We start from the raw sequence: 20,500 nt of genomic DNA, 5'->3' as shown, positions 1-20,500 counted from the left end.
ATTAATGTGTTTTAAAATATTAGAAAAGTTAGCAAAATGATTATTTACCTGTCATGTAAAAATATTCTTTACAAACCATAGAGCTAAAACAAAGTGACTAAACCTAAAATGAAAATTTTAGCTTGTTGGGAGGTTTTGTCAAACAAAAATAAAAATAAATTTAAATTGTACGAACTATAACTTACTATTTACTCTAATGTATGTGTTTCCTATAGTTCTTTTCTTTTTTAAACATTTGGAATTAAATTAACTGATATATAGGGTTTGGGTCATTACAGGTTTTTTTTGCACCTTTCTTGGTTGGGCTGCAAATTTGTAGATCTGTTTCTTGTTCATATCAACAGTAAGCCATTTATAGAAAATTAATGTAATGCCTTCATATTTTTACAACGCAATAACTCAAACAATGCAACACCAGTTTATAATTGCAGAGAATGTTGATTTGTGAACTTTGCACTGCTTTTTAATACTATTTTAAATCTTTGTTTCGATTCCAAGACATGGACTAAAACATTCACGAATTTGATGACATAAAAGCCTACAAAATGTTTAATGTATAGGCTAAAACTCCTGCAGATAACCCAGACGTGTTATGAAATGCACAAAATCCTGAAGAGAAAGTGAAACAGTAAATAAAGAGACAAAGATCAAGGAAGTGTTTCAAAATGTTTGCCATTTTTCTGAAATTATGTCCTTAGATTTTAGATAATTGCAGATGGGTGTAAAAGCAGATTCATTATTATTATTATAATATTTAATGTGAATTGTTAAACTGTTTTCCTCTGGGCTCTGCATGGACTGGTAATTTATTTAAGGTTCTGCCTTCACCAAACAGTAACTATGTAGGTTTTTACATTTCTGTTACCCTGCACAGATATAAGGGTATAAGTGTGAATGGATGAATTTGTATTTCAAAAGTTACACTTTAAAATATTCCTTCCCTTGCTTGTAGAATAGGCCCGAGATGATATTTAAGGAAAAAAACACATTTGTTTTGAGTGAATTTGACATTTTTCAACCAACCTTTATTTAGACCAAAGGGATGAACATGATGAAACGAGTCACGTGATGAATGACGTGCAGTCCGGAGTAGCTTCGGGAGACGGAAGCACACGTTCCCCTCCGTTTTTACGACAGAAGAAGAAGAAGAAGAAAAAGCCGGCAGGAGACCGAAACGGCGAGCCAAAAAAGTTGTTTTAACCTACGAAACTTCGCGTTAGGGATCTAAAAAAAGGTAGGACTGTCTTCTTTCTTCGAACTTGTTCCACTATGAGTTTTATTTCCGTTTTTGAATAGAAATGTGGGATAAACCTGTTTCCTGAATAGTTACATGATGATCCAACGTGCCCTAAGTCAGAAAAGGCTGTTTTACTCAAAAACGATTTAATATTTTCTACCAAAAGTTTGTAAAAACGACGGTAGATACTCAGACGTAATGGTTTTTGGTTGTTTTGTAAATGTACCTTAAAAAACCTTTCTTTTGACCTTGAATAACGGTCATTTTAAGGCCATACAGCTGTAATCTTTCTAATATATTATCTCAGCGCCAGATAAAAATCACAAGAAAGTACTGTTTTGAAATGTATTGCCAAAGTACGGGTAAATTTGAAAGTAATTCGAAGTTATTTTACAAGTGGAAGTTGAAAAAAAACTTGTGTAACTTGGTCATCTCCCCCTAGTGGCCAAATGGGGAATTGTCATCTTTTTCAATCACGATATAATCTGATTAGTTTTTATAATATACAGATTTTCTTCTAATTCAATTATTGTACACTATTTGCTTTCCTTCTTAGAAAACATGACTGGAGACATTGAAAAGGGCAAGAAGGCATTTGTCCAGAAGTGTGCCCAGTGTCATACTGTTGAACAGGGTGGAAAGCACAAGGTGGGACCCAACCTTTGGGGCCTCTTTGGGCGTCAGACTGGCCAGGCTCCTGGCTACTCCTATACAGATGCCAACAAAAGCAAGGGTAAGTGTCAAATACTTGGAAAAGATCAAAACTTTTAAAGTTTTGAAACGATCATTCAGGATAAATGAGCATTATTCTCATACACTTCCACTTTTTGTTATTTCAGGCATTATCTGGAATGAGGAAACCTTGATGATTTATTTGGAGAACCCGAAGAAATACATCCCAGGGACAAAGATGATCTTCGCTGGCATCAAAAAGAAGAATGAGCGAGTTGACCTGATCGCATACCTCAAATCTGCAACTTCATAGGGGACCTCTCCAGCTCTTTTGTCTTCACTAATCTTAAATCAGAACGGGCTGATAAGGAGACCACAATCCAATTGACACAATATAACATTATCATTTTTTCCTTTGTCAAACCAAACCAAAAGGGCAACCAGTCCCAGTGAGTTTTGCCTTATGTTTTGTGGCTATAGATTTATTTTTGATATCAAACATCTTCAGCTGTTCAGTAAATAATTTATCCAGCTTTTAACGAAGGCTTTTACCATAAATTAGTCTGCATACTGTGAATTCAGAATGAGTAACATGAAGCATGTGTGAGCTGTTATAAATCCCTCCCGAGCAGTGACTCATCCTCATTCCATTCCTTAACTTAATGCCTTCTTTGCTTTACGTCTGTTAAGTTCGCAAGTTAAATAAAACAAGCTGTAAACACAGTTTGTGTGGATTTTTGTGTCAATACTTTTCAGATTTTAGAACTTTAGTCTGGATTTTAAGCACTTTTGTTGTCTGTTTTGTGTCAAAACGCTGTAAAATTCACTTAAAGTCCTATTTCTGTAATAAATTGAATAGAAAATGTAGCTTGAGTTGAAAGGGTTTTTGACTGGTTCGCATTTTAACAATTCTGCACTAATTGTTTGGAAATATTCAGTTGTTCCCTGCTTGCAAAAAACACTGTGGTTTGACATGAACTTAGTACACCACCAGGATGTGCAGTGACAATATCTTTATAACCTTTGGACCAAATAAATGCAGAGGATTCAGAGACAGATGGAAATAAAGATGAACAGGTCAAAGTCATTACTGCAAAGGTAACAAAAGTGTAAACATTGAAAAAAGAAACTGCTGCAAAGGTACACTAGACGGTAGCCTAAAAAAAAGAAAAAGAACACCAATCATAAAACCACTAAAAAGTAGAAAAGTTATCTGTCCATGCAGAAAGTCCTTTTTACTTAAATCTGACTAAATTTTAATATCTAGAAACATGGAATTCCATACAAGCAATCAAAAAGGGAAAAATAAGCTAATTACTTTAAATTGAATGTTGTACAGCCCAATAAGTAGTATATGCAGCTAGTTATTAAACCAATGGTTTGTATTTTTTTTAAGTTTTTATACACTTAATTGTATTTCTTTTTGATTACAGTGACAAAAAACTAGTGTAAAAAGTGGAAAAGACCCATTCTAGAACAAAATAACATGATGAGAATGCCAGCTTATTTGGCCCATCTTAATAAACCCGCATAAAACTACCACTTATTTTAGAACATTAATTGTTTTTCATTTCCAAAATAATGACAAATGTCACCAAACTTTAAAATGACGTCCTTAAACTTGAACCAAAATTACAGTGTAATTTTAGTTTTTTTAGTCTTCAATCAAGTTTTTCTATTGTCAAGAGCATGGAGCAAAGGGATTTTGACTTATTTTACCAATAGTTTCCTTATTTCTAGATCCTAGCTTTTAATTTGATGATGATGAAAAAAAACTGATTTTGAGTAAGCTTGGAAAGATATAGAGCAAAGACCTAAAACCTGGTAAAATATCTTGAAACAAGATTTTAAATCTTTGCAAGTATAGTTTGCAGTGTAACTGGCCACATCCTCATAAAATTACAGCAAATCTGTCAGAACGCAGGGTGAGCCTCTGCTTTAAACTGGCGTTATAACCTCCCATGAAGAAGATGGAAAAACACAGACATTGATTGTACTTTAAGTGAAGCAGAAGCTGTGAATATGCTTTTACCCAGGATTCTAGATACCCCCAGGAGGAATCCAAAGAGGAAGAGGAGGAACCATCGAGTAAGGACAAGCCTCTGCATGTGTCACTAGTAAAAGGTAGACATTGTACAGTGAGAAGTAGCAAAAAAAAAGCCTCAACAACAAAATAACACTGGGTTTGCTTGAAAACAGCATTTTTCTCTCAGATTTGTTTACCAAACCTTTACAATTTTTTTCTCTGAATTAGTATAAGTTATACGAAATAATCTGTAAGTTAAACATAAATAGAGCACTGCATATATTTAAGTTAGAACGAGACATTTCTGTAAAAAAGAAAAAAAAGAAACTGAATGAACACCTCAGCTTGTGGGATTTAGCTCCCTCTAGTGTTCTCTTGGTGCATCTGCATCAAATTTCTCTGAAACTGCACACTGGGTTTTCTTGCAGGTGCGTGCGACGTCTATGCCATTAAAAGTCACGGTAACATCCCTACAAAAAATTACTTTGACCAAGATTTGTGTTTTTTATAATGGGATTTGACGCTAAAGTGTAAAATGTACAAGAAATGTCGTTTCATTCATCCACCATTCATTGATTCATTGACATTTATAGCATTTGTGCATGAACACACCATTCAATCTGAATTAAGGCTTTTATATTACATTTAAAAACGCATTTTATTTTATAACATTTTTACCAGCACACATCTTTTGAGTAGATTTCGAAAAGCATCGTTAAATGCACCATTGTGTGCATCATCACCATCACCATCATCATCATCATCATCATCATCATCATCATCATCATCATCATCATCCTGCATAAAGGAGGGCAAACAGTTCAAATGGCCAGAGGGCTGCGCGCTGTAGCAACCCCGAGCTCCCCACAGCGTGACGAAGCGGGAGCGAGCCAACCACAGCCAGCATCATCTGCACACAAGAGGACCACACGACCATGAAGCTCGGTCTTTGCTCTGCGCGAAGCTTCCTGCGCCCATGACGCGCCTCACTTTGCGTTTTATCCACTTTTGCCTGATTGTCTTGGCGGCAGGGAGAGATGTGGACGCTGTGGAGGAATCTGCTGTTGCGCCAGAGGAGTCTCTGCTCATCTCTCCACAAAGTGGAAACTGAATATGCGTCTCCAGGGCTGTTTCCAGCATTACGCATCATGGAAGTTGCACATGTCTCCACTTTAACCTGCGCTAAAGCCTCGTAGATGATTTTTCTGCGCGCGAGTTTCTGGCTGGGGCTCACTGAAGAACATCGGAAGCACAGACATGGCAGTGTCAAACATGGTGTTCTCTGACGTGGAAAGTTTTCTGGACTCGCATCCCGAGTTGCTGGAGGATTACCTGAACAGAAAGGGGGATTATGGGATGGTGGAGAAATGGCTGAAGAACCACCAGCCGAGCAAAAGTCCCGCTGCTTCAGCTCCAGCCGAACCAAGGGAGGAGAAGATCAGCGCCTGCAAGGACAGCTGGGCGAGCAAATGCGATGGTCTGCAGCGGAGGGCTTCTCAGAAGGAGCTGCGCAAAACTTTCGCCAGATCCAAGGCCATCAACGCCAACAGGACGTATGACGAGCACGTGAACTCGCGGGCGCAGGAGCCACTGACGAGCATGAGGAGGAGAGCGCTGCTGAGGAAAGCCAGCTCTCTGCCTCCAACCACTGCGCACATCCTGAGCGCGCTGCTGGAGTCCCGGGTCAACATCCCCCAGTACCCATCCACGGCCGTGGATTTCAAATATTACCTCAAAGAGCACAACGAGAGGGAGTTCTTCCTGGAGCTGGTCAAAGACATCTCCAACGACTTGGATCTAACGAGTCTGAGCTACAAAATCCTGGTGTTTGTGTGCATCATGGTCGATGCTGACCGCTGCTCCTTGTTTTTAGTGGAGGGAACTGGCAACAAGAAAACACTAGTGTCCAAATTCTTTGACGTCCACGCAGGTACCACGGTTTTAATCTCCATGAACTCAGATGAAGTTCAAGTTCCCTGGGGGAAAGGAATCATTGGATATGTGGCTGAACATGGAGAGACAGTGAATATTCCTGACGCCTATCAGGTGCCTGCTCCTTATTGTGCATGCATGCATATGGATGAGTCACAGAAAGACTCAGACACTCAGGTTCCCTCTATATATATGGACTCATGGTCCATATTGAGGTCCTATTGACCTTGTCTTATAATTTAATACAGTTTTATTGCACTTGGAGTCCCCTCTTTCTTTCATATTTTTTAAAGTTTCTTTTTGACTTTGTCAACAAGTAAGAAAACCACCTGCAAACGCTGACTGTGTGTCTCTGAACCTTTGCAGGACCGACGGTTCAGTGATGAAATTGACAAGCTGACAGGATACAAGACCAAGTCTCTTCTGTGCATGCCCATTCACAACAGTGACGGGGAGATCATTGGAGTCGCTCAGGCCATCAACAAGACCTCAAATGGAGAGCTCTTCACTGAAGATGATGAGAAGGTAACTTGAACAGCACAGATCAATATGTGGAGTTTATGGCGTCCTTTGTGGACGTGAAATGATTTGTCTTAGCTGTAAAATGGCATAAAAATGAATGAAAAGATAGATGTGCCTTCCAAGTTAAAGCCCTTTGACAAAAAAAAAAAAAACAATTATGGGGTAATTTTCCTGCTGCAAAACACCTTACACGAATAAATAAATAATACAAGTTGTAGTAGAAATGAAATTAAAAAAAAAACACATACACATTACAGCAAAAAGTCCATAAAATCAAATTAAACATGAGGAAATGTAAAACAGGACTTAAAAGCTTTGCAAAAAAGGTGTGTGTTAAGTTTTTTATCTTAAAAATCTTCACAGTGGATGAAGCCATTGCAGCGTGTTCCACAGGTAAGGCCCACAGGGCTGAAATGGTCTGGGGACCAGGAGCAGACCTGCACCTGAGGACCTGAGGGAAGGTCATAAACTAAAAGTAATTCTGATAAAAATGAAGGGCAAAAAAAGGCCATCAGGATTTATTTTAATACCAATCTAAAACATCAAGAATTTAATTTTTAACAACATGTGGAGCAAGCTATTAAATCTGAAGGACTGCATTTGGTGTTGTTTGATTTTGTTATTACCTCATGAGTCTAAAAGGAACATAACTGAGAAAGACAATTGAAGATGTTTTCCAGTTTACAATTTCTCCAACAAATTGGGGTGCTTTTCCTGATATACATTTTTCTTTTTCTTAGAAAACATCTAAAATTGTTGCCCATCAAATCTTATGTCAAGGTTATTTCAAACCTGCGTGCAACGGAAGAATGCCTTTGTTCTTCTCACCAGCCTGTTGGCTTTTTGGTTACCTCAGATAAGTGCACGGCTTACGGTGGAAGGGGACAGGAATCACAACCACCTGTCCATGCTGAAACTGCTGATGAGGGAAATATACATCCTCTACAAAAAATGCCAGTCAGGTATTTTTGCTGATTTTGCTTTGTGAGCTCTGTATGTCCTCCCATAAGGCAATGATGTGCCTCAAAGATTACTGACTTTATTTTTAGGTTCCACACATTTACAACTTTAGGACATATTTCACCAGAATCAAACCTCCTGGAGTTAAATGAAGGTTGTTGTCCTTCTCCAGTGTCATGTAAAAGACATTTAAAATCCATAAAAAAATGTTTGAATTAATATTTAATACTGAGAATTTTTTTTAGTGAAAATATGTCTAATGTTTATTAAATGATCCTCCCTTTTTAAGAGCTGGTGAGTCCTGACTGCAGCTACACAGAGCTGCTAGCAAGTCTTCACTCTCAGCTGTGTTGAATCACAGTGGAAAGAAGAACCCTGTAGTAATGCTTATGCTTTATGATTCATGTGTGACATTACAAGGATGTTACTCTGTTTTTTTTCCCTTCTTTTTTTTCAGACACTGCTTTGTGGTTTTAGTCGTGCATGGGCATGGCAGGGCCACAAACTGTCACAGTTTATTAATGTTAGTGTTGTAACACTTCTGAATTTCCGGCAGTAAAGATAAACATAATAAAATCCAAGAGAAATATTTTTTTTAGATCTCTTTTTAGTCAGTGTTTTGCTTTGTGACCCACATTTATGGATCCATTTTTTTCTGGAAATATTCAGCTTTTAAAGTAATATATTGGAATAAACAGTTTAGCACAGTATACAGTCCCTTATCAAGCTAAAAATTCTAGTTAAAATCATGGATAACAACTTAGAAATGTAAATTTCATAAAGTATATAGATTTTTCCCTTCCGGCAATTTAGTTGTTTATAATGTCAGTTTATTCATAAAAAAAAAGAAGAACATCAATTCATAATCTTCTAAACTAAAAGCACTCCCAGTGGTCTTCTATTAATTGATTATGCCATTTTTAGCCAAAAAACAACAAAAAAAAACTGTCGTTTTCTAGGACACAGTTGCTGCAAAGTTGGCAGCAGTTCATTAGAAATTTACCTCTTAGTTATGGGCAGGACTGTTGGTGCGGAGTAAGCCCAACCCCATTTCCTGTCACCCATCTGTTTACACTCTCTCCCACTAGCTTACAGCCCTTCACACCTCAACCTAACAATTTAGCGGAGCAACAAAAATGGCGAGCAATATTGGAGCCATCCAGCCCTAAAGTTTGGAGCCATGTACCAGCTCGGATGAAGAAAACAAAGATGTACATGGATCTATTTGTCTGCAAATAGATGCATCAGTATAGATGCATTTAATTTGGTACAAATGTGATGTTTTCCAAGCAGCTTTTTTTGTCTGCTCCTGATTCACAATTATTTAAATAAAGAAATGCTCAGAAATACAATTTTAAGCTTAATTTTCTTTATATATGTCCTCCGTCATCAGAAAAATGCCACATGAACATATTAAAAACACTATTTTGATTGGAGTGGGTCTTTTAGTCAGGTTTTAGATCTTGGTACAGCACAGAGTCCGCTCAGCTAAAGTTCTTTTGATGCCAAACAGCCTGTCACTTTGGTGCTATTGGTTTTGACAGCAACCTTTGATACAGTGGACCACACTGTCCTCCTGTCTTGACTAGAACATCACGCCGGCGTTCGTGGCACAGTTTATGCTTATTCAACAGGGAGAAGTTTTTCAGTCACGATTGGTGAGGCCTCCTCATCTGTGGCTCCTCTGACCTGTGGGGTACCACAAGGTTATATCCTTGGTCCAGCTCTTTTCTGCTGCCTCTTGGTCCTGTCATTGGAATTATGTCTTTTTTGATTGTTACGCCGATGACCTGCAGATATATCTCCATCGCTCCGGAAAACATGTTTGGGTTTGGGAAATAAGAGCTCACAAAACATTTTAACGGATTGCATTGACAACATAAAGCAGAGCTTATTTGAACGAGTCAGAAATGGACAGAATTGGTTTTGGTGACACCTCTACAGCTGACTCTACTGCCGTTAGAAATCTGGGGGTTTTCTTTGACAGCTGTTTAAAAGTTAACAAACAGATTGACAATGTTGTCGAAATGAGCTTTTGTCAGGGACTGTATGCTGTTTAAAAAAAATGAAAGTAGTGAGCATGTTGTCCGAATTGCTTTTAAAATCCAGGGCTCTACATTGTCCCACACTATATAGTTTTTTAGTAGTTAGGGGTTAGGGTGGGAATTCGGACACAGCCTAACTGTTTGTTCCTAAAGCTCCTCATGGTCTTGCCCCAGTTTACTTAACTGAGCTTTTAACTGTCCACAGCCATTCTAGAGTCTTAAGGTCTGCTAATCAATATCTGCTTCATGTGCCCAGGTCACGACAGAAACACTGGGGTGGTTTCCTTGTCAGCCCTCAGTTATGGAATAACTATCTTGCAGAACTGCGCATGATATCTGACCTTACACACTTTAAATGTCCATTAAAACCTTACTTACCTTTTTAGAATAGCTTTTAATGCTCAGCAGTCGGTGGCATTTTCTTTTCTTTTATGTTTTATGTATTTTATTGCTGACTGCTTTTTGTAATTTTATACTGTTTTTAATTTGCCCCATTTTAAACTTTCTTCTGTCTTCCTTTTATTGGGAGGCACTTTGGTATCCTGAAGGTGTTGTAACGTGCTTTATAAATAAGGCTTCATTCATTCATTCGTTCATTCATTCATTCATTCATTCATTCATTCATTCATTCATTCATTCATTCATTCATTCATTCATTCATTCATTCATTCATTCATTCATTTATTCATTCATTCATTCATTCATTCATTCAATGTGAGTGAACATGATCAGATGTAAAAATGTTGGAACAAATATGTTGTCTTTTTTGGCATTAAATTGCAGCTTGTTTTCTTAATGCCCCCTTTTTTTTTTTTTAGCATGCTTGATGATTAAACATGCTTTTTAGAATCTGATATAAGTGGATGAGAAAGAAGCAGTTACTGTGTGTAATTAACCAAGACTCATTATTTATAATTGTGCCAAATATAAATGATTGACAAACTCTACAGTTAAAATTGCGGTACATTCTGGGTTCCCCCGCTGCCTAAATAGTTGATAAAGGACCTAATTAGATCAATTTGTCCAAGTCTTTGACTCCGTCTCAAATCAGCGAAGAGATCAGTTTCCAAAGCACAGATCAAAGTGAAAGATTTTGAAGCAGAAATGTAGAACATTGGAGGAGTATGTTCATCTCGCTCTGATGATTTTCAGTCTTGGAATGACTGAATGTCTGGAGGCATGAGGAGCATGCCTTAAGTCCATCAGCATGCCTGAATAGAAGTAGCATACAGGTTATGACAGGCCGCTACACTGACTTGCGCTCTTCTTGCTCGAGTCCATAAAAGGCAAAAAAAAAAAAAAAAAAAGAAACACAAAGAAATGCTTTTACATTTTTCTGTAGCAAGTAATGGTTGGTTTGTAAGAAGCCAGGGTTTCCTCTTCACTGAAAGATGAACTTGAATAAACTCTGTCTATTGTTTAAAGCAGGAGTTCCTTTCCATCATTCCCTCATGTTGCAAGTATGTTTCACTTTGCATTAACATCACACTAATGCCCGGTTTAGCTTCCGATGAATTAGTAATGAAATGCGATGTTAGCATCAGAGAACAGAGGAGGCTCTAAGTGCAGCTGCAGCTCTGCTTTTATACTGTGTCATAGGAAAAGCTCCCATACCTTTCATAGCTTTAAATGTTACTACAACAGCACATATCATTCGAGGCTTAAGTTCCCCTTCATAAAAACACAAATATCTCTTTCATTTTATTCCAGATTTAAATTCCATCTTTGTGAACAAACGCCGCTCCTGGCTTAATTAAAAAAAAACAATCCTGCTCTCAGTTCCTGCGTCTGCTGTTATTATTGAGCTTTTCTTTCACTTTGCATGCTCACTAATACAGATGACAGGGGTTATAATTGGTTAGACATTTTCATGAATCATCCCTCACTGAGACTCAGGTTTGCAAATGTGCGCTCCATCTGCCGATACAATTTAACTTCTGTGTGAGCTGATTGCAAACAGCATTCTCCTTTTACCACTGTGCTGCAAAATCCCTGGTTGCACGGGCTCTGCAAAGACTACTTTCACATGATTTCCCCATGTTCATCAGCAATTGGCAATTTTACCCTTTTTAGACACTCTGAGGACCCAATAAAGTGAGCTAACTTTGGTCATAATCAGACGCATATAAATTAAAAAAGAATATTTGCACAGACAGGACTCAACAGGTTAACATCCCTATAGTGACCACTTCATTAGGCTCATCTGCACTTTCGGTGAGTGGATTCATTCTTCCTACAATTATACTGCGACCCAAGTAAGAAACATACAAACACATCTGCACACAAATAGTCCCATTTTCTAAAGATTTAAATGACTGAAGCAGGTAATGAGTTGAATAAACCACTGATCATGCTAAAAATGTGTTTTTTTTATTTATGAAAGATGGAGTATCCCCGTCAGTGTGCACTTCTGCAGTTGTTAACATCTGTTTCAAGGTTTAACCGCTGTACATGCTGAGGTAGTCTTCTGCACGTATTTGTAATGCGAGTTCTTTTTTCTCTCTCCGACCAGTCTATTCTAATTTTCAATCTCTGTTGATGAACCCCCCCAATTTTTTTTTATTTCAATCAATCAAAATAAACAAAAGAAATAACTACAGTATAAACAGATAAATAAAAATAAGGATAATTTGTCGAGAATTATTTGGAAAATATAAAATTAAAAAGTAAAAGAAACTAAATAAAAACTGCACAATACACATAGTCTTTACAAAAATAGAATATGAAAAAGTGAATTTATTTCCACAGTACCATTCAAAAATCTCATAGAGTATGGATTCAAGCACCCTGTTTTAGTTTAACAGCGACTTTAACTTTGGTTTAACTTTGGTTTACATACTATGTATGCTGTACTATTTTAATTCAGCTAAAACAACCCTGTCCCTAAACCACGTATGGATGCTGGAAAGATGAACGTTTTTTACATTAATTTAACTTAATTATTTGCTTCAGTTAAGATAAATCATTTTTTGAGTTCTGTCAACTTAAAAATAACATGTAGTTATCAGATAGTTATTTTACTTTCATTCAAATTAATTCAATTAAGTAAGGTGTAACTGTTGTGCTGCTGTTAGATTGGCAGCACAAGGAATTGTGGGATACCATTCTCTTTGCCTGTCTGGACGGATTTGGGTTTAAGTGTGGGTTTTTGACCAAATGTGTTTAGTCGTTTAGCTGAATTCGGCAAAGCTGTTTTGCTGAGTTATTTTGTCCTACTATTTAATTCTTTACACGCCATGAGTGAGAGGGAGGGAGAGGATGATGAGATTATTTGCACCACTAGTGCTGCAGATTGTATTAAGAACCAAAGTTAAAGTCGCAGTCATGAAAAGTACACATCGGTCAAACTATCCAGTTTGCATATTCTCGCCTGCAACAGACTGGCGACCTGTTCAGGGTGTCCCCTGCCTTCGCCCATAAGTGGCTGGGATAGGTTCTGGCAGCTCTGTGACCCCGAAAGGGGACAAACATAAAAAGATGAATGAATGATGACCTTTCATGTGAAATTCCAGTTTCTGGACCAAAAAAACAAATAAATAAAAGATGTAAAAATAAATGTAAATAATAATAAAGACCCTGGGTCAAAAGATGTAGTGGGACAAAGTTAATGCATGAAATGTATTCATCTCAGGAAACATTTAGGAACAAAGTATGAACTGATTTGTAATTTCATTTTTAAATTTGGTTGCTAACTAATAATAACCCTCTTCCAAAAAAGAAAAAAAAAATCACTGGAAGCTTTTTCAAGAAGAGCAAATTCATACCAACTCTTGTTTAAAGAAAAAACACATGTAGCAAATATATTTACATTAAATCTTTTTATTGGATGCTTCCTTAGCATGATAGTTTGGAAATACATTTTTAAAGTAAATTTCTTTGTCTTTTTCACTTAAGTTATTGATAACTATATTAACTTTTTGTCATCGATTATTATGGAACTCACATTTTATTCCTGTAATATTTGTTCGCATATTTGTTAGAGATGTCAAGAAGATATCCCTAATGTCAGGGATATTCTTTAAACTTTGAAGAGGACCTGCACCAAAAAAAGCAGGTAGAGACACTATATGAGACCCAAGATTCTTCTGTCAAACCACGTTTTTAATAAAACAGGAAGTTCCTAAATATAGGGTTTCTTAGTTATTCCAAAAAAACATATCTGGAAAGAGGTCATGTTTTTAAATCAATTACCAAAATAAAGGAGCTCGTTTTCAGAAGTGAGCTTGAGTTAAAGATATTTTACTAACAAAATAACATAAACAATTATTCATATGTCAACAATCCTATGTTCTATTAGAGATTTTCTGTTGTTTGTACTAATTTCAATGGCAAATCCACAGAAAACTTTTTATATATATATTTTTAATCTTCTCTGCAGAACAATACAGCTGCAAAGCCTTTTAATGTTAACCATTAAACCATACATTATGTAAATCTCGGCCATTATTGCTAATTGGTTGCAGTATGTTTCTAATGCAGGAAATCAAGGCGTGTAAACCACTTTGCCACGCTTGCGAAAGTATATTTTTTCTAATGGAGTGTCGCCGACATTCTTGGGAGTAAATTACTTGAAACACATTATTATTCCTGACAGCAAATGTGAGTAAAACAGAAGCAGCCTCACCTGCCACGAATGCTAGATCTATGTGGGTCTCCTGTCAGTAAACACACACAGCAGAGGAAAGAAACGGATGTTTACTTGTTTTCCTTTCACCTGCTTCATAAGGAACATCAGGTTTTGGAAGAAAGGTCACTGAGGTTAGAGGAACTAACTGTTCCTGAGGCCTCGGATAGTTGCTGTTTTTTTTTTACTAAACAAGTCTTTGCTGGTCAGTTTGGGGGTCTCCAGGCAAAACTTAATCTTGTTTATAATGTAACCTTGCGTAATGGCCTGCCTGGCTGAATGTAATTAGAGAGAGAAGTGCTCTTCTTGAGTTTGCCTGTTAGTTCCACAGGCAGATCCATAGCCAGATCCCTAAAGTCCTGTTCACTAATGAATGTGCTAGTCCTGGGGTTATTGATGGTTGCTGCCTTTCTGGAGGATCATTATTAGAGAATTCCATAGGACAGCTAAAATAGCATTATGTATGCACTTATTACTCAGGCTTTTCAGTTTCTAAAAACCTGTGTGGGGACACTTGGTGGAGAGTGACTGACAGCAGTCTAAAAAGTTGATTTACTCATCTGGATGACAATGAGTAATATTACTTTATGGTTTATTATGTGATTAATGGATTAATTTGGGCTTTAATGTATACCGAGCACAAATGTGCGTGACAATCAATGTACTAGAATGACATACTACAACACGATAATCCTGTTTTTTAATGACCATGCTAAAACAACACTGATCCATTTCAGAGGATTTACCTTTACTTCTAAAATGTAGAATGTTTCAGTTTGTTATAAACAAATAAAAGTCCCACTCTGATGATCTTTTGGTCTATTATAAAGCGTTCCCAGTGTGTTTTAGTCATGACTATGCCGTTTTTAGTCTAAATAAAACATTTTGTTGGACATAGTTTTGCCAGATCGGCAGTAGTTCATTAAAAATTCACCTCTGAGTTGTGGACGAGACTTGTTGGAGTGGAGCAACCCCACCCCCTTCACTGTCACCCATCTGTTTATATGCTCTTCCTCTAGCTTATACACCGACATTTTAACATAAAAATGTCAAGCAATATTGGAGCTATTAAACTGTACAGTTTTGAATCAGATGCCAGCTCAGACACGAAATACAAAGACGTATATTGATCTAGTCCTCTATAAGTGGATCCATCAAAATAGAGTGAAGCAGGGAGCTTGTGGAACACCAATTGTAGCTTCTACGTCACAAATACGCTCTTTATCAAAAAGGTTTTGTTTCTGCTCCTTATTCACAACCATTTGAATAAAGAAATAGGTAGAAATGCAATTATGAGCTTAGATTTTTTTAATATATGTCCTCCATCATCAGAAAGATCCCACAAGAACATGTTAAAAACGTATTTAAAAAAAAATCCTGATTCAAAAATATGGGTTAACCTTTTTAACATAAAATAACTTTTATGGGTAAAAAGAATGCTGTAAAAAATGCAACTTTTTATCATGCACACAGGCTCAAACTTTTGTTTTATCGTTACTTAGCAAAACTTAAATGTTTATTTAGATGCTTAAGACGTCCAACTTAGTCTGAGTTATTATTTTTTTTGTCATGCTGCACAATTTTTGACTTTGGTTTTCAGAAAATAGTTTCTTGTTTTGCAATCTTCTCATCTTTTTAACAGAACTTTTGTGCTTTTGTCTTCACTTAATGCTTAAAGGGCATCAAAACAACCTCCTATTGTTCAGCAAAACTGAGTAAATTTTTCAAACTTTCTTACCTTTTTCGGTCGTATTTGGGGTCAGTGTGTTGATTGTGAAGTTAGGATATCAGCGGGACACAAAAAAAGAGGAAAAAAGGAGGCAAGAAGAAGCATTGCAAACCTTACTCATTTCATGATGATGATGTAAAGAGGTTTTTAGAAAAGGCTTAATTTTTGGTTGATATCACATTAGTAGTTTTTTCTTTTTTCCCCCTGCATGAGTCCATTTCTTTGCATGTTATGTAATCAAAAGACATCAATAGGTGTTGTGACACTCCCAATATATCCGAATTCAGAATATCCATAGTCATTAGGCCATGTCAAGTGATTACATTATTTATGAAGAGAAAATATGGGTGCAATAAGCAACTTTTGATTTTAGCTTAGGGGCAAGCACATTCGATCAACTGGAAAAATGTCTGTTGAATTAATGTTTATGTATTAGCATGCTGTATAAAAAGACCATCATTTTCTTCCTTCTTGTCTAGTTTAAAAAACAGTGAAGTTGTGCTGTAATACCGATTATCACAATCCTCACACACTCGTAAAAATCTACTTAAAAATGTTGAAAATATTTGAAATGTGTTTAAAAAAAAGACCAGAAACCTCTCCCAAGAATGTATGGAGGGCTCCAAAAGACTTGAAAAAAACGGAAAAAAAAGACAGTGACTGTAATGTGTGTCTTGTCCCAGATCAAACCCCTCTGACTCACAACCCAGAAAACTGCTCCTTTAATGTTGTTGCCCTCTGTTTTTCTGAATTTAGAAGTGAAAAAAACATTTGAAAACCCTTGCTGAGAATATTAGCTCTTGGTATTTCTGGTCATTGAAGAAATAATATACATTTACATCTACCCGTTAAACAAAAGGCAATAACAGGGAAAATCCTTTTTAAAATGTTTCCTGTTGGAAGAATACACATCCATACTTTTCCCCATTAAAATGTAAAAACAAAATTAGAAATAAAAATTCCTTTGCAGTTTCTGACTATTCTTCACAACAACTTTTTATTAAGTATTTCCCTAATACATTATATACTCAAAAAACCCACAAAATATTAGACAAATACATTCCAATCCATCTGAGAAACAATGGCTTCTAATCACAGATCTCATTTAGTTTAAAAAATATTCGGTGTTACGACTACCTATGGAAATTTACAAAGAGGTTTCTCCCTATTAGCACAGTAATCTGTTGTCCAAAATATCTGTCAGTCACTGCATAAATTAAGTGTAACTGTAGCTTTAATTTATGTTTCTTATTCATCAGAATCATTGACAAAAAATGCTCCAAAACTTGAGGGAAATAAGGATCTCAGCTCTTTAATTTTGTTTTGAATTTTATGAGTTTAGAAAGCTTAGTTAGCTACTCCCACGTGTAAACAACTTTCCTGTTGTAATGGTTACCCAGTTTACCAGGTGTTCAAGACGGCAGGAGTTAGAATAGGAATGATTTAAGTAGTAAGTCATTCAAACCAACTGAGAAATCCTTGCAACCTTACATAAATAAACCCACCGACATGCTAAAATTGCAATGAAACCAAAACTGCGGCAGGCTGATCAAATGCAGCAATTCCATGTAGATGAACAAGGATTTCACCTAAAATATCCATCCAGTAAGTGATGTTTCTAGGCAAAAAAAAGAATCCTCAAAGTGTTTCATTAAGATAAAAATGTGGATATTTTTTATTAAATATGTAATGCCTGTGCTGTAGTGTATTTATAAGTGCTCAATTCTCCACAGGTCCTGCAGATGTACCTGCCCTTTTGTGGTATCGCTATTTCCAACGCTCAACTGTTTGCTGCCTCCAGGAAGGAGTACGACAGGAGCCGGGTAGGGGCCAAATGCACCTCCAGGGACAAACGTTCTTGTGTCCCCCTGGATCAGCTGTACTTCGTGCTCTCTGATGCTGACGTTGGGGCTGATTATTGATCAGCTGCAGCCCACTTGCTGCGCCTGCAAAAGGGTCTAACTGAGGGGAGCTATAGAGGGGGATGGGGTCATTTTTTTGTTTTTGTCTTTTATATAAAATGATCTAAATTCTTCTGTGAATATGAGATTTACTAAATCAAGTCACATGTTGATCTGAAATGAAAAAGAACACAATGGGATCATAGTTTAGTGAACGGAGGAGAATGGAGGAAACCTGCCTTTACGCCACACGATTTTTATGACCCAACCATTAAATTGGATCAGTACCGACTTAGATGAAGGGCCTAATTTACTTTTACTGGAGAAAGCAATCAAGTTTTATCTTGCGGTTGGTTTATGGCTTAGAAATGATAATAATAATCAGGTTCCAACAGCTGAGCGAAGCAAAACATCTTTATTTAAAGGTTCCTTACTCATACGAGCTGACAGATTTCCCATTTGGAGTGCCCATGTGAAGCATATGCTTTAGAGTGTTGGGAATCATGCCAGTTGTATGTTTTCTGTGATCTTCAGGCACTCCTGGAGGTGGTCAATGACCTGTTTGAAGAGCAGACAGACCTGGAGAAGATCGTCAGGAAGATCATGCACCGTGCACAGACGCTCCTCAAGTGTGAGCGCTGTTCTGTTCAGCTGTTGGAGGACATCGAGTCACCGGTGCTGATCTTCTCGATTGACCTGCTGCATGCACGCATGCTTATGTCGGTTTGAGCACTTGAATATGCTCTCCGTCTCCTTTACTGGATGACTGAAAACTGTACAGCTTCATAGAGCTTTGGTGACATCCTCCCTATCACGTTACAGGTGGTCAGATTCACCAAGTCGTTCGAATTGCTGTCTCCAAAGTGTAGCGCAGATGCTGAGAGCAGGTTTGTATTTAATCTGTCTTTGCACATCATGGAAAGAATTTCCAATTTCCTCCTGTAAATGAACCAAAAACAGGCCTCATCTTTAATTTGCCCATAAAAAACCAAAATGAAAAGAGAATTGACTTTGATGGAGCGCTGGGAGTTCCTTGTTGATTCTGAATAGAAGACAAATTGTGGGAGTTCTACTTTAATTGGGGTTTGCTGCTTCTGTTGGGCATGGCTGAGTGAAAAAAGAGGCTTAATGTTGTGTGGGATGTTTATGGATAAACCCCCCGCCCAACACACACACACACACACACACACACATGTCATAACTGATACCGTCACTTCTAGGCAGTAGCAATAACTAAGGTGGCAATTAGAGCAAATGTCCTAAATTAGGGGATGCCAGTGTTAATAATTTCATGTTAGTAATAAAAACTAGCAAATTTGCTCGCTAAACAACTACATTGGAACTACATCTACATTTTAGCTGAAAGAGCACATCTGAAATGTTGTTATATTTCCTAAAGATGAATTCAGTATAAAAAGAGTGAAATTTCAGATAAACCTGAAAAATCCAAAGGGTATGGTGATGAGATGAGATAAAAAAAAAACAGTGAAAAGAGAAGGAACTTCACAAAATACAAATGATCCAAACTGCCTGACAGCAGTGTCTATCCATATTTATTCCAAAAAGACTAATTTAGCAACACAGAGCTAGAACTTTGCTTGTCTGGCAATCAGAAGCTTCTTGAGTAAAAAATCGAGACCAGTGATGTTTTAGTGGCCTGGTTTAGTGGCAGGAAGTGCTTTTAACTTCCCCTTTTTGGGATGAATAAAGTTCTATTCTATTCTTCTCTATTCTACTCTATTCTATTTCTTTAAATTTGGGAGCCACTGGAATAAGACATTCATTGAATGCGAGATGATCTATAAAAGTATCAGGTATGACAGCAGGTATGAAAGCAATTAAACTTATATAGAACTAACATTTATTATGATAGTTACTATAAAACTTTTTATCCATCAAGGTGTGTAAGCAAAATAAAACACCTTATGAACTGAAGGAAAAAAATTGGGCTTAGCATCTCAATCCTTCCCGGTGTTTTTTGTGTCACCTTGACTCCGCAGCTTCAAAGACAGCATGGAGAAATCGTCTTACTCCGACTGGCTCATCAACAACAGGATTGCAGAGCTGGTGGCATCAACAGGACTACCTGTAAACATCAGTGACGCCTATCAGGATCCACGCTTCGATGCTGAGGTACAAAGTCACATGACCACACTTCTCTCTGCCTGCAATGAGTAAAGGATGTATTCATGTGCACATGCTGGTTAGGATCAACCACTCTTGAATTCCCAAATAAGTCCCTTCAATCTCCTCTCTCTGTGACTTTTTTTCTTGGTTCTTTTGGCCAATGTCACGATTTAGGCAGAAAAGTCTTGAGAGACGAGAAAGAAAAACAGAAAAAGTAAATCCATGCTTTTGTGGAATTCTCCTACAACTGCTTAAACGAAGGAACAGTGGAAAAATTTGTTGTGAGTTTATTAACTACACACATTTGAAGATGGACTAGATCTTACTGGAGCATCACGCAAGACACGTAATTTTTTAACCACCACGATACACAGTTTTGTTCAAATAAAGATGGAAATCTTAGGTAAAGTTAAGTTTGTTTTATTTTTGTTTTAAAGACCCACTCCAATGAAAATTGTGTTTTTAACCTGTTTTGGTGGGATCTTTTGTCTAAGAAGTGCTCTATAAATGAAGTTGGATTTCATTTGTAGATGACTAGATCCATGTACGTCTTCATATCCCTCGTCTGAGCAGAGATCTGGTTCACAGCTGTACAGCCTGATGGCTCCAATACAGCTCACCATTTTTGTTGCCACAGTAAGGTTAGATTGGGATTATGGGGGGTTGTAAACTAGCGGGAGAGCGAGCAAAGGACAACTCAGAGGTGAATTTCTATTGAACTACTG

General features: G+C 37.2%; 2 protein-coding genes across 3 annotated transcripts in view; both read left to right on the top strand.

The window, feature by feature from the left end:
• Nucleotides 1-1,083: 1,083 nt before the first annotated feature.
• On the top strand, nt 1,084-2,632 carry LOC101165110 (cytochrome c iso-1/iso-2). Of its 2 annotated transcripts, none has more exons than XM_020712900.2 (3): nt 1,084-1,231; nt 1,792-1,970; nt 2,077-2,632. In XM_020712900.2, the coding sequence occupies exons 2-3, from the start codon at nt 1,799-1,801 to the stop codon at nt 2,220-2,222; spliced, it is 318 nt and encodes a 105-aa protein (XP_020568559.1). In that variant the 5' UTR covers nt 1,084-1,231; nt 1,792-1,798; the 3' UTR covers nt 2,223-2,632. The 2 variants fall into 2 exon arrangements, with proteins under 2 accessions (XP_020568559.1, XP_004081820.1); XM_004081772.4 differs by having other exon boundaries at nt 1,085-1,234; nt 1,794-1,970.
• Nucleotides 2,633-4,078: 1,446 nt separating this feature from the next.
• The window catches only part of pde11a (phosphodiesterase 11A), a 48,350-nt gene continuing 31,928 nt past the window's right edge, over nt 4,079-20,500 (top strand). The window contains exons 1-6 of the mRNA XM_004081931.4: nt 4,079-5,981; nt 6,234-6,392; nt 17,481-17,570; nt 18,183-18,323; nt 18,471-18,535; nt 19,649-19,781. Of these exons, the coding sequence (XP_004081979.1) occupies nt 5,193-5,981; nt 6,234-6,392; nt 17,481-17,570; nt 18,183-18,323; nt 18,471-18,535; nt 19,649-19,781 (1,377 nt within the window). The 5' untranslated portion in view covers nt 4,079-5,192. The remainder of the gene's footprint in view (nt 5,982-6,233; nt 6,393-17,480; nt 17,571-18,182; nt 18,324-18,470; nt 18,536-19,648; nt 19,782-20,500) is intronic.

This window comes from Oryzias latipes, chromosome 21 (genome assembly GCF_002234675.1).
Source record: "Oryzias latipes chromosome 21, ASM223467v1".
NCBI lineage: Eukaryota > Metazoa > Chordata > Actinopteri > Beloniformes > Adrianichthyidae > Oryzias > Oryzias latipes.
The sequence above is the reverse complement of the archived record's forward strand: the minus strand, read 5'-3'. Positions and strand labels throughout refer to the sequence as shown.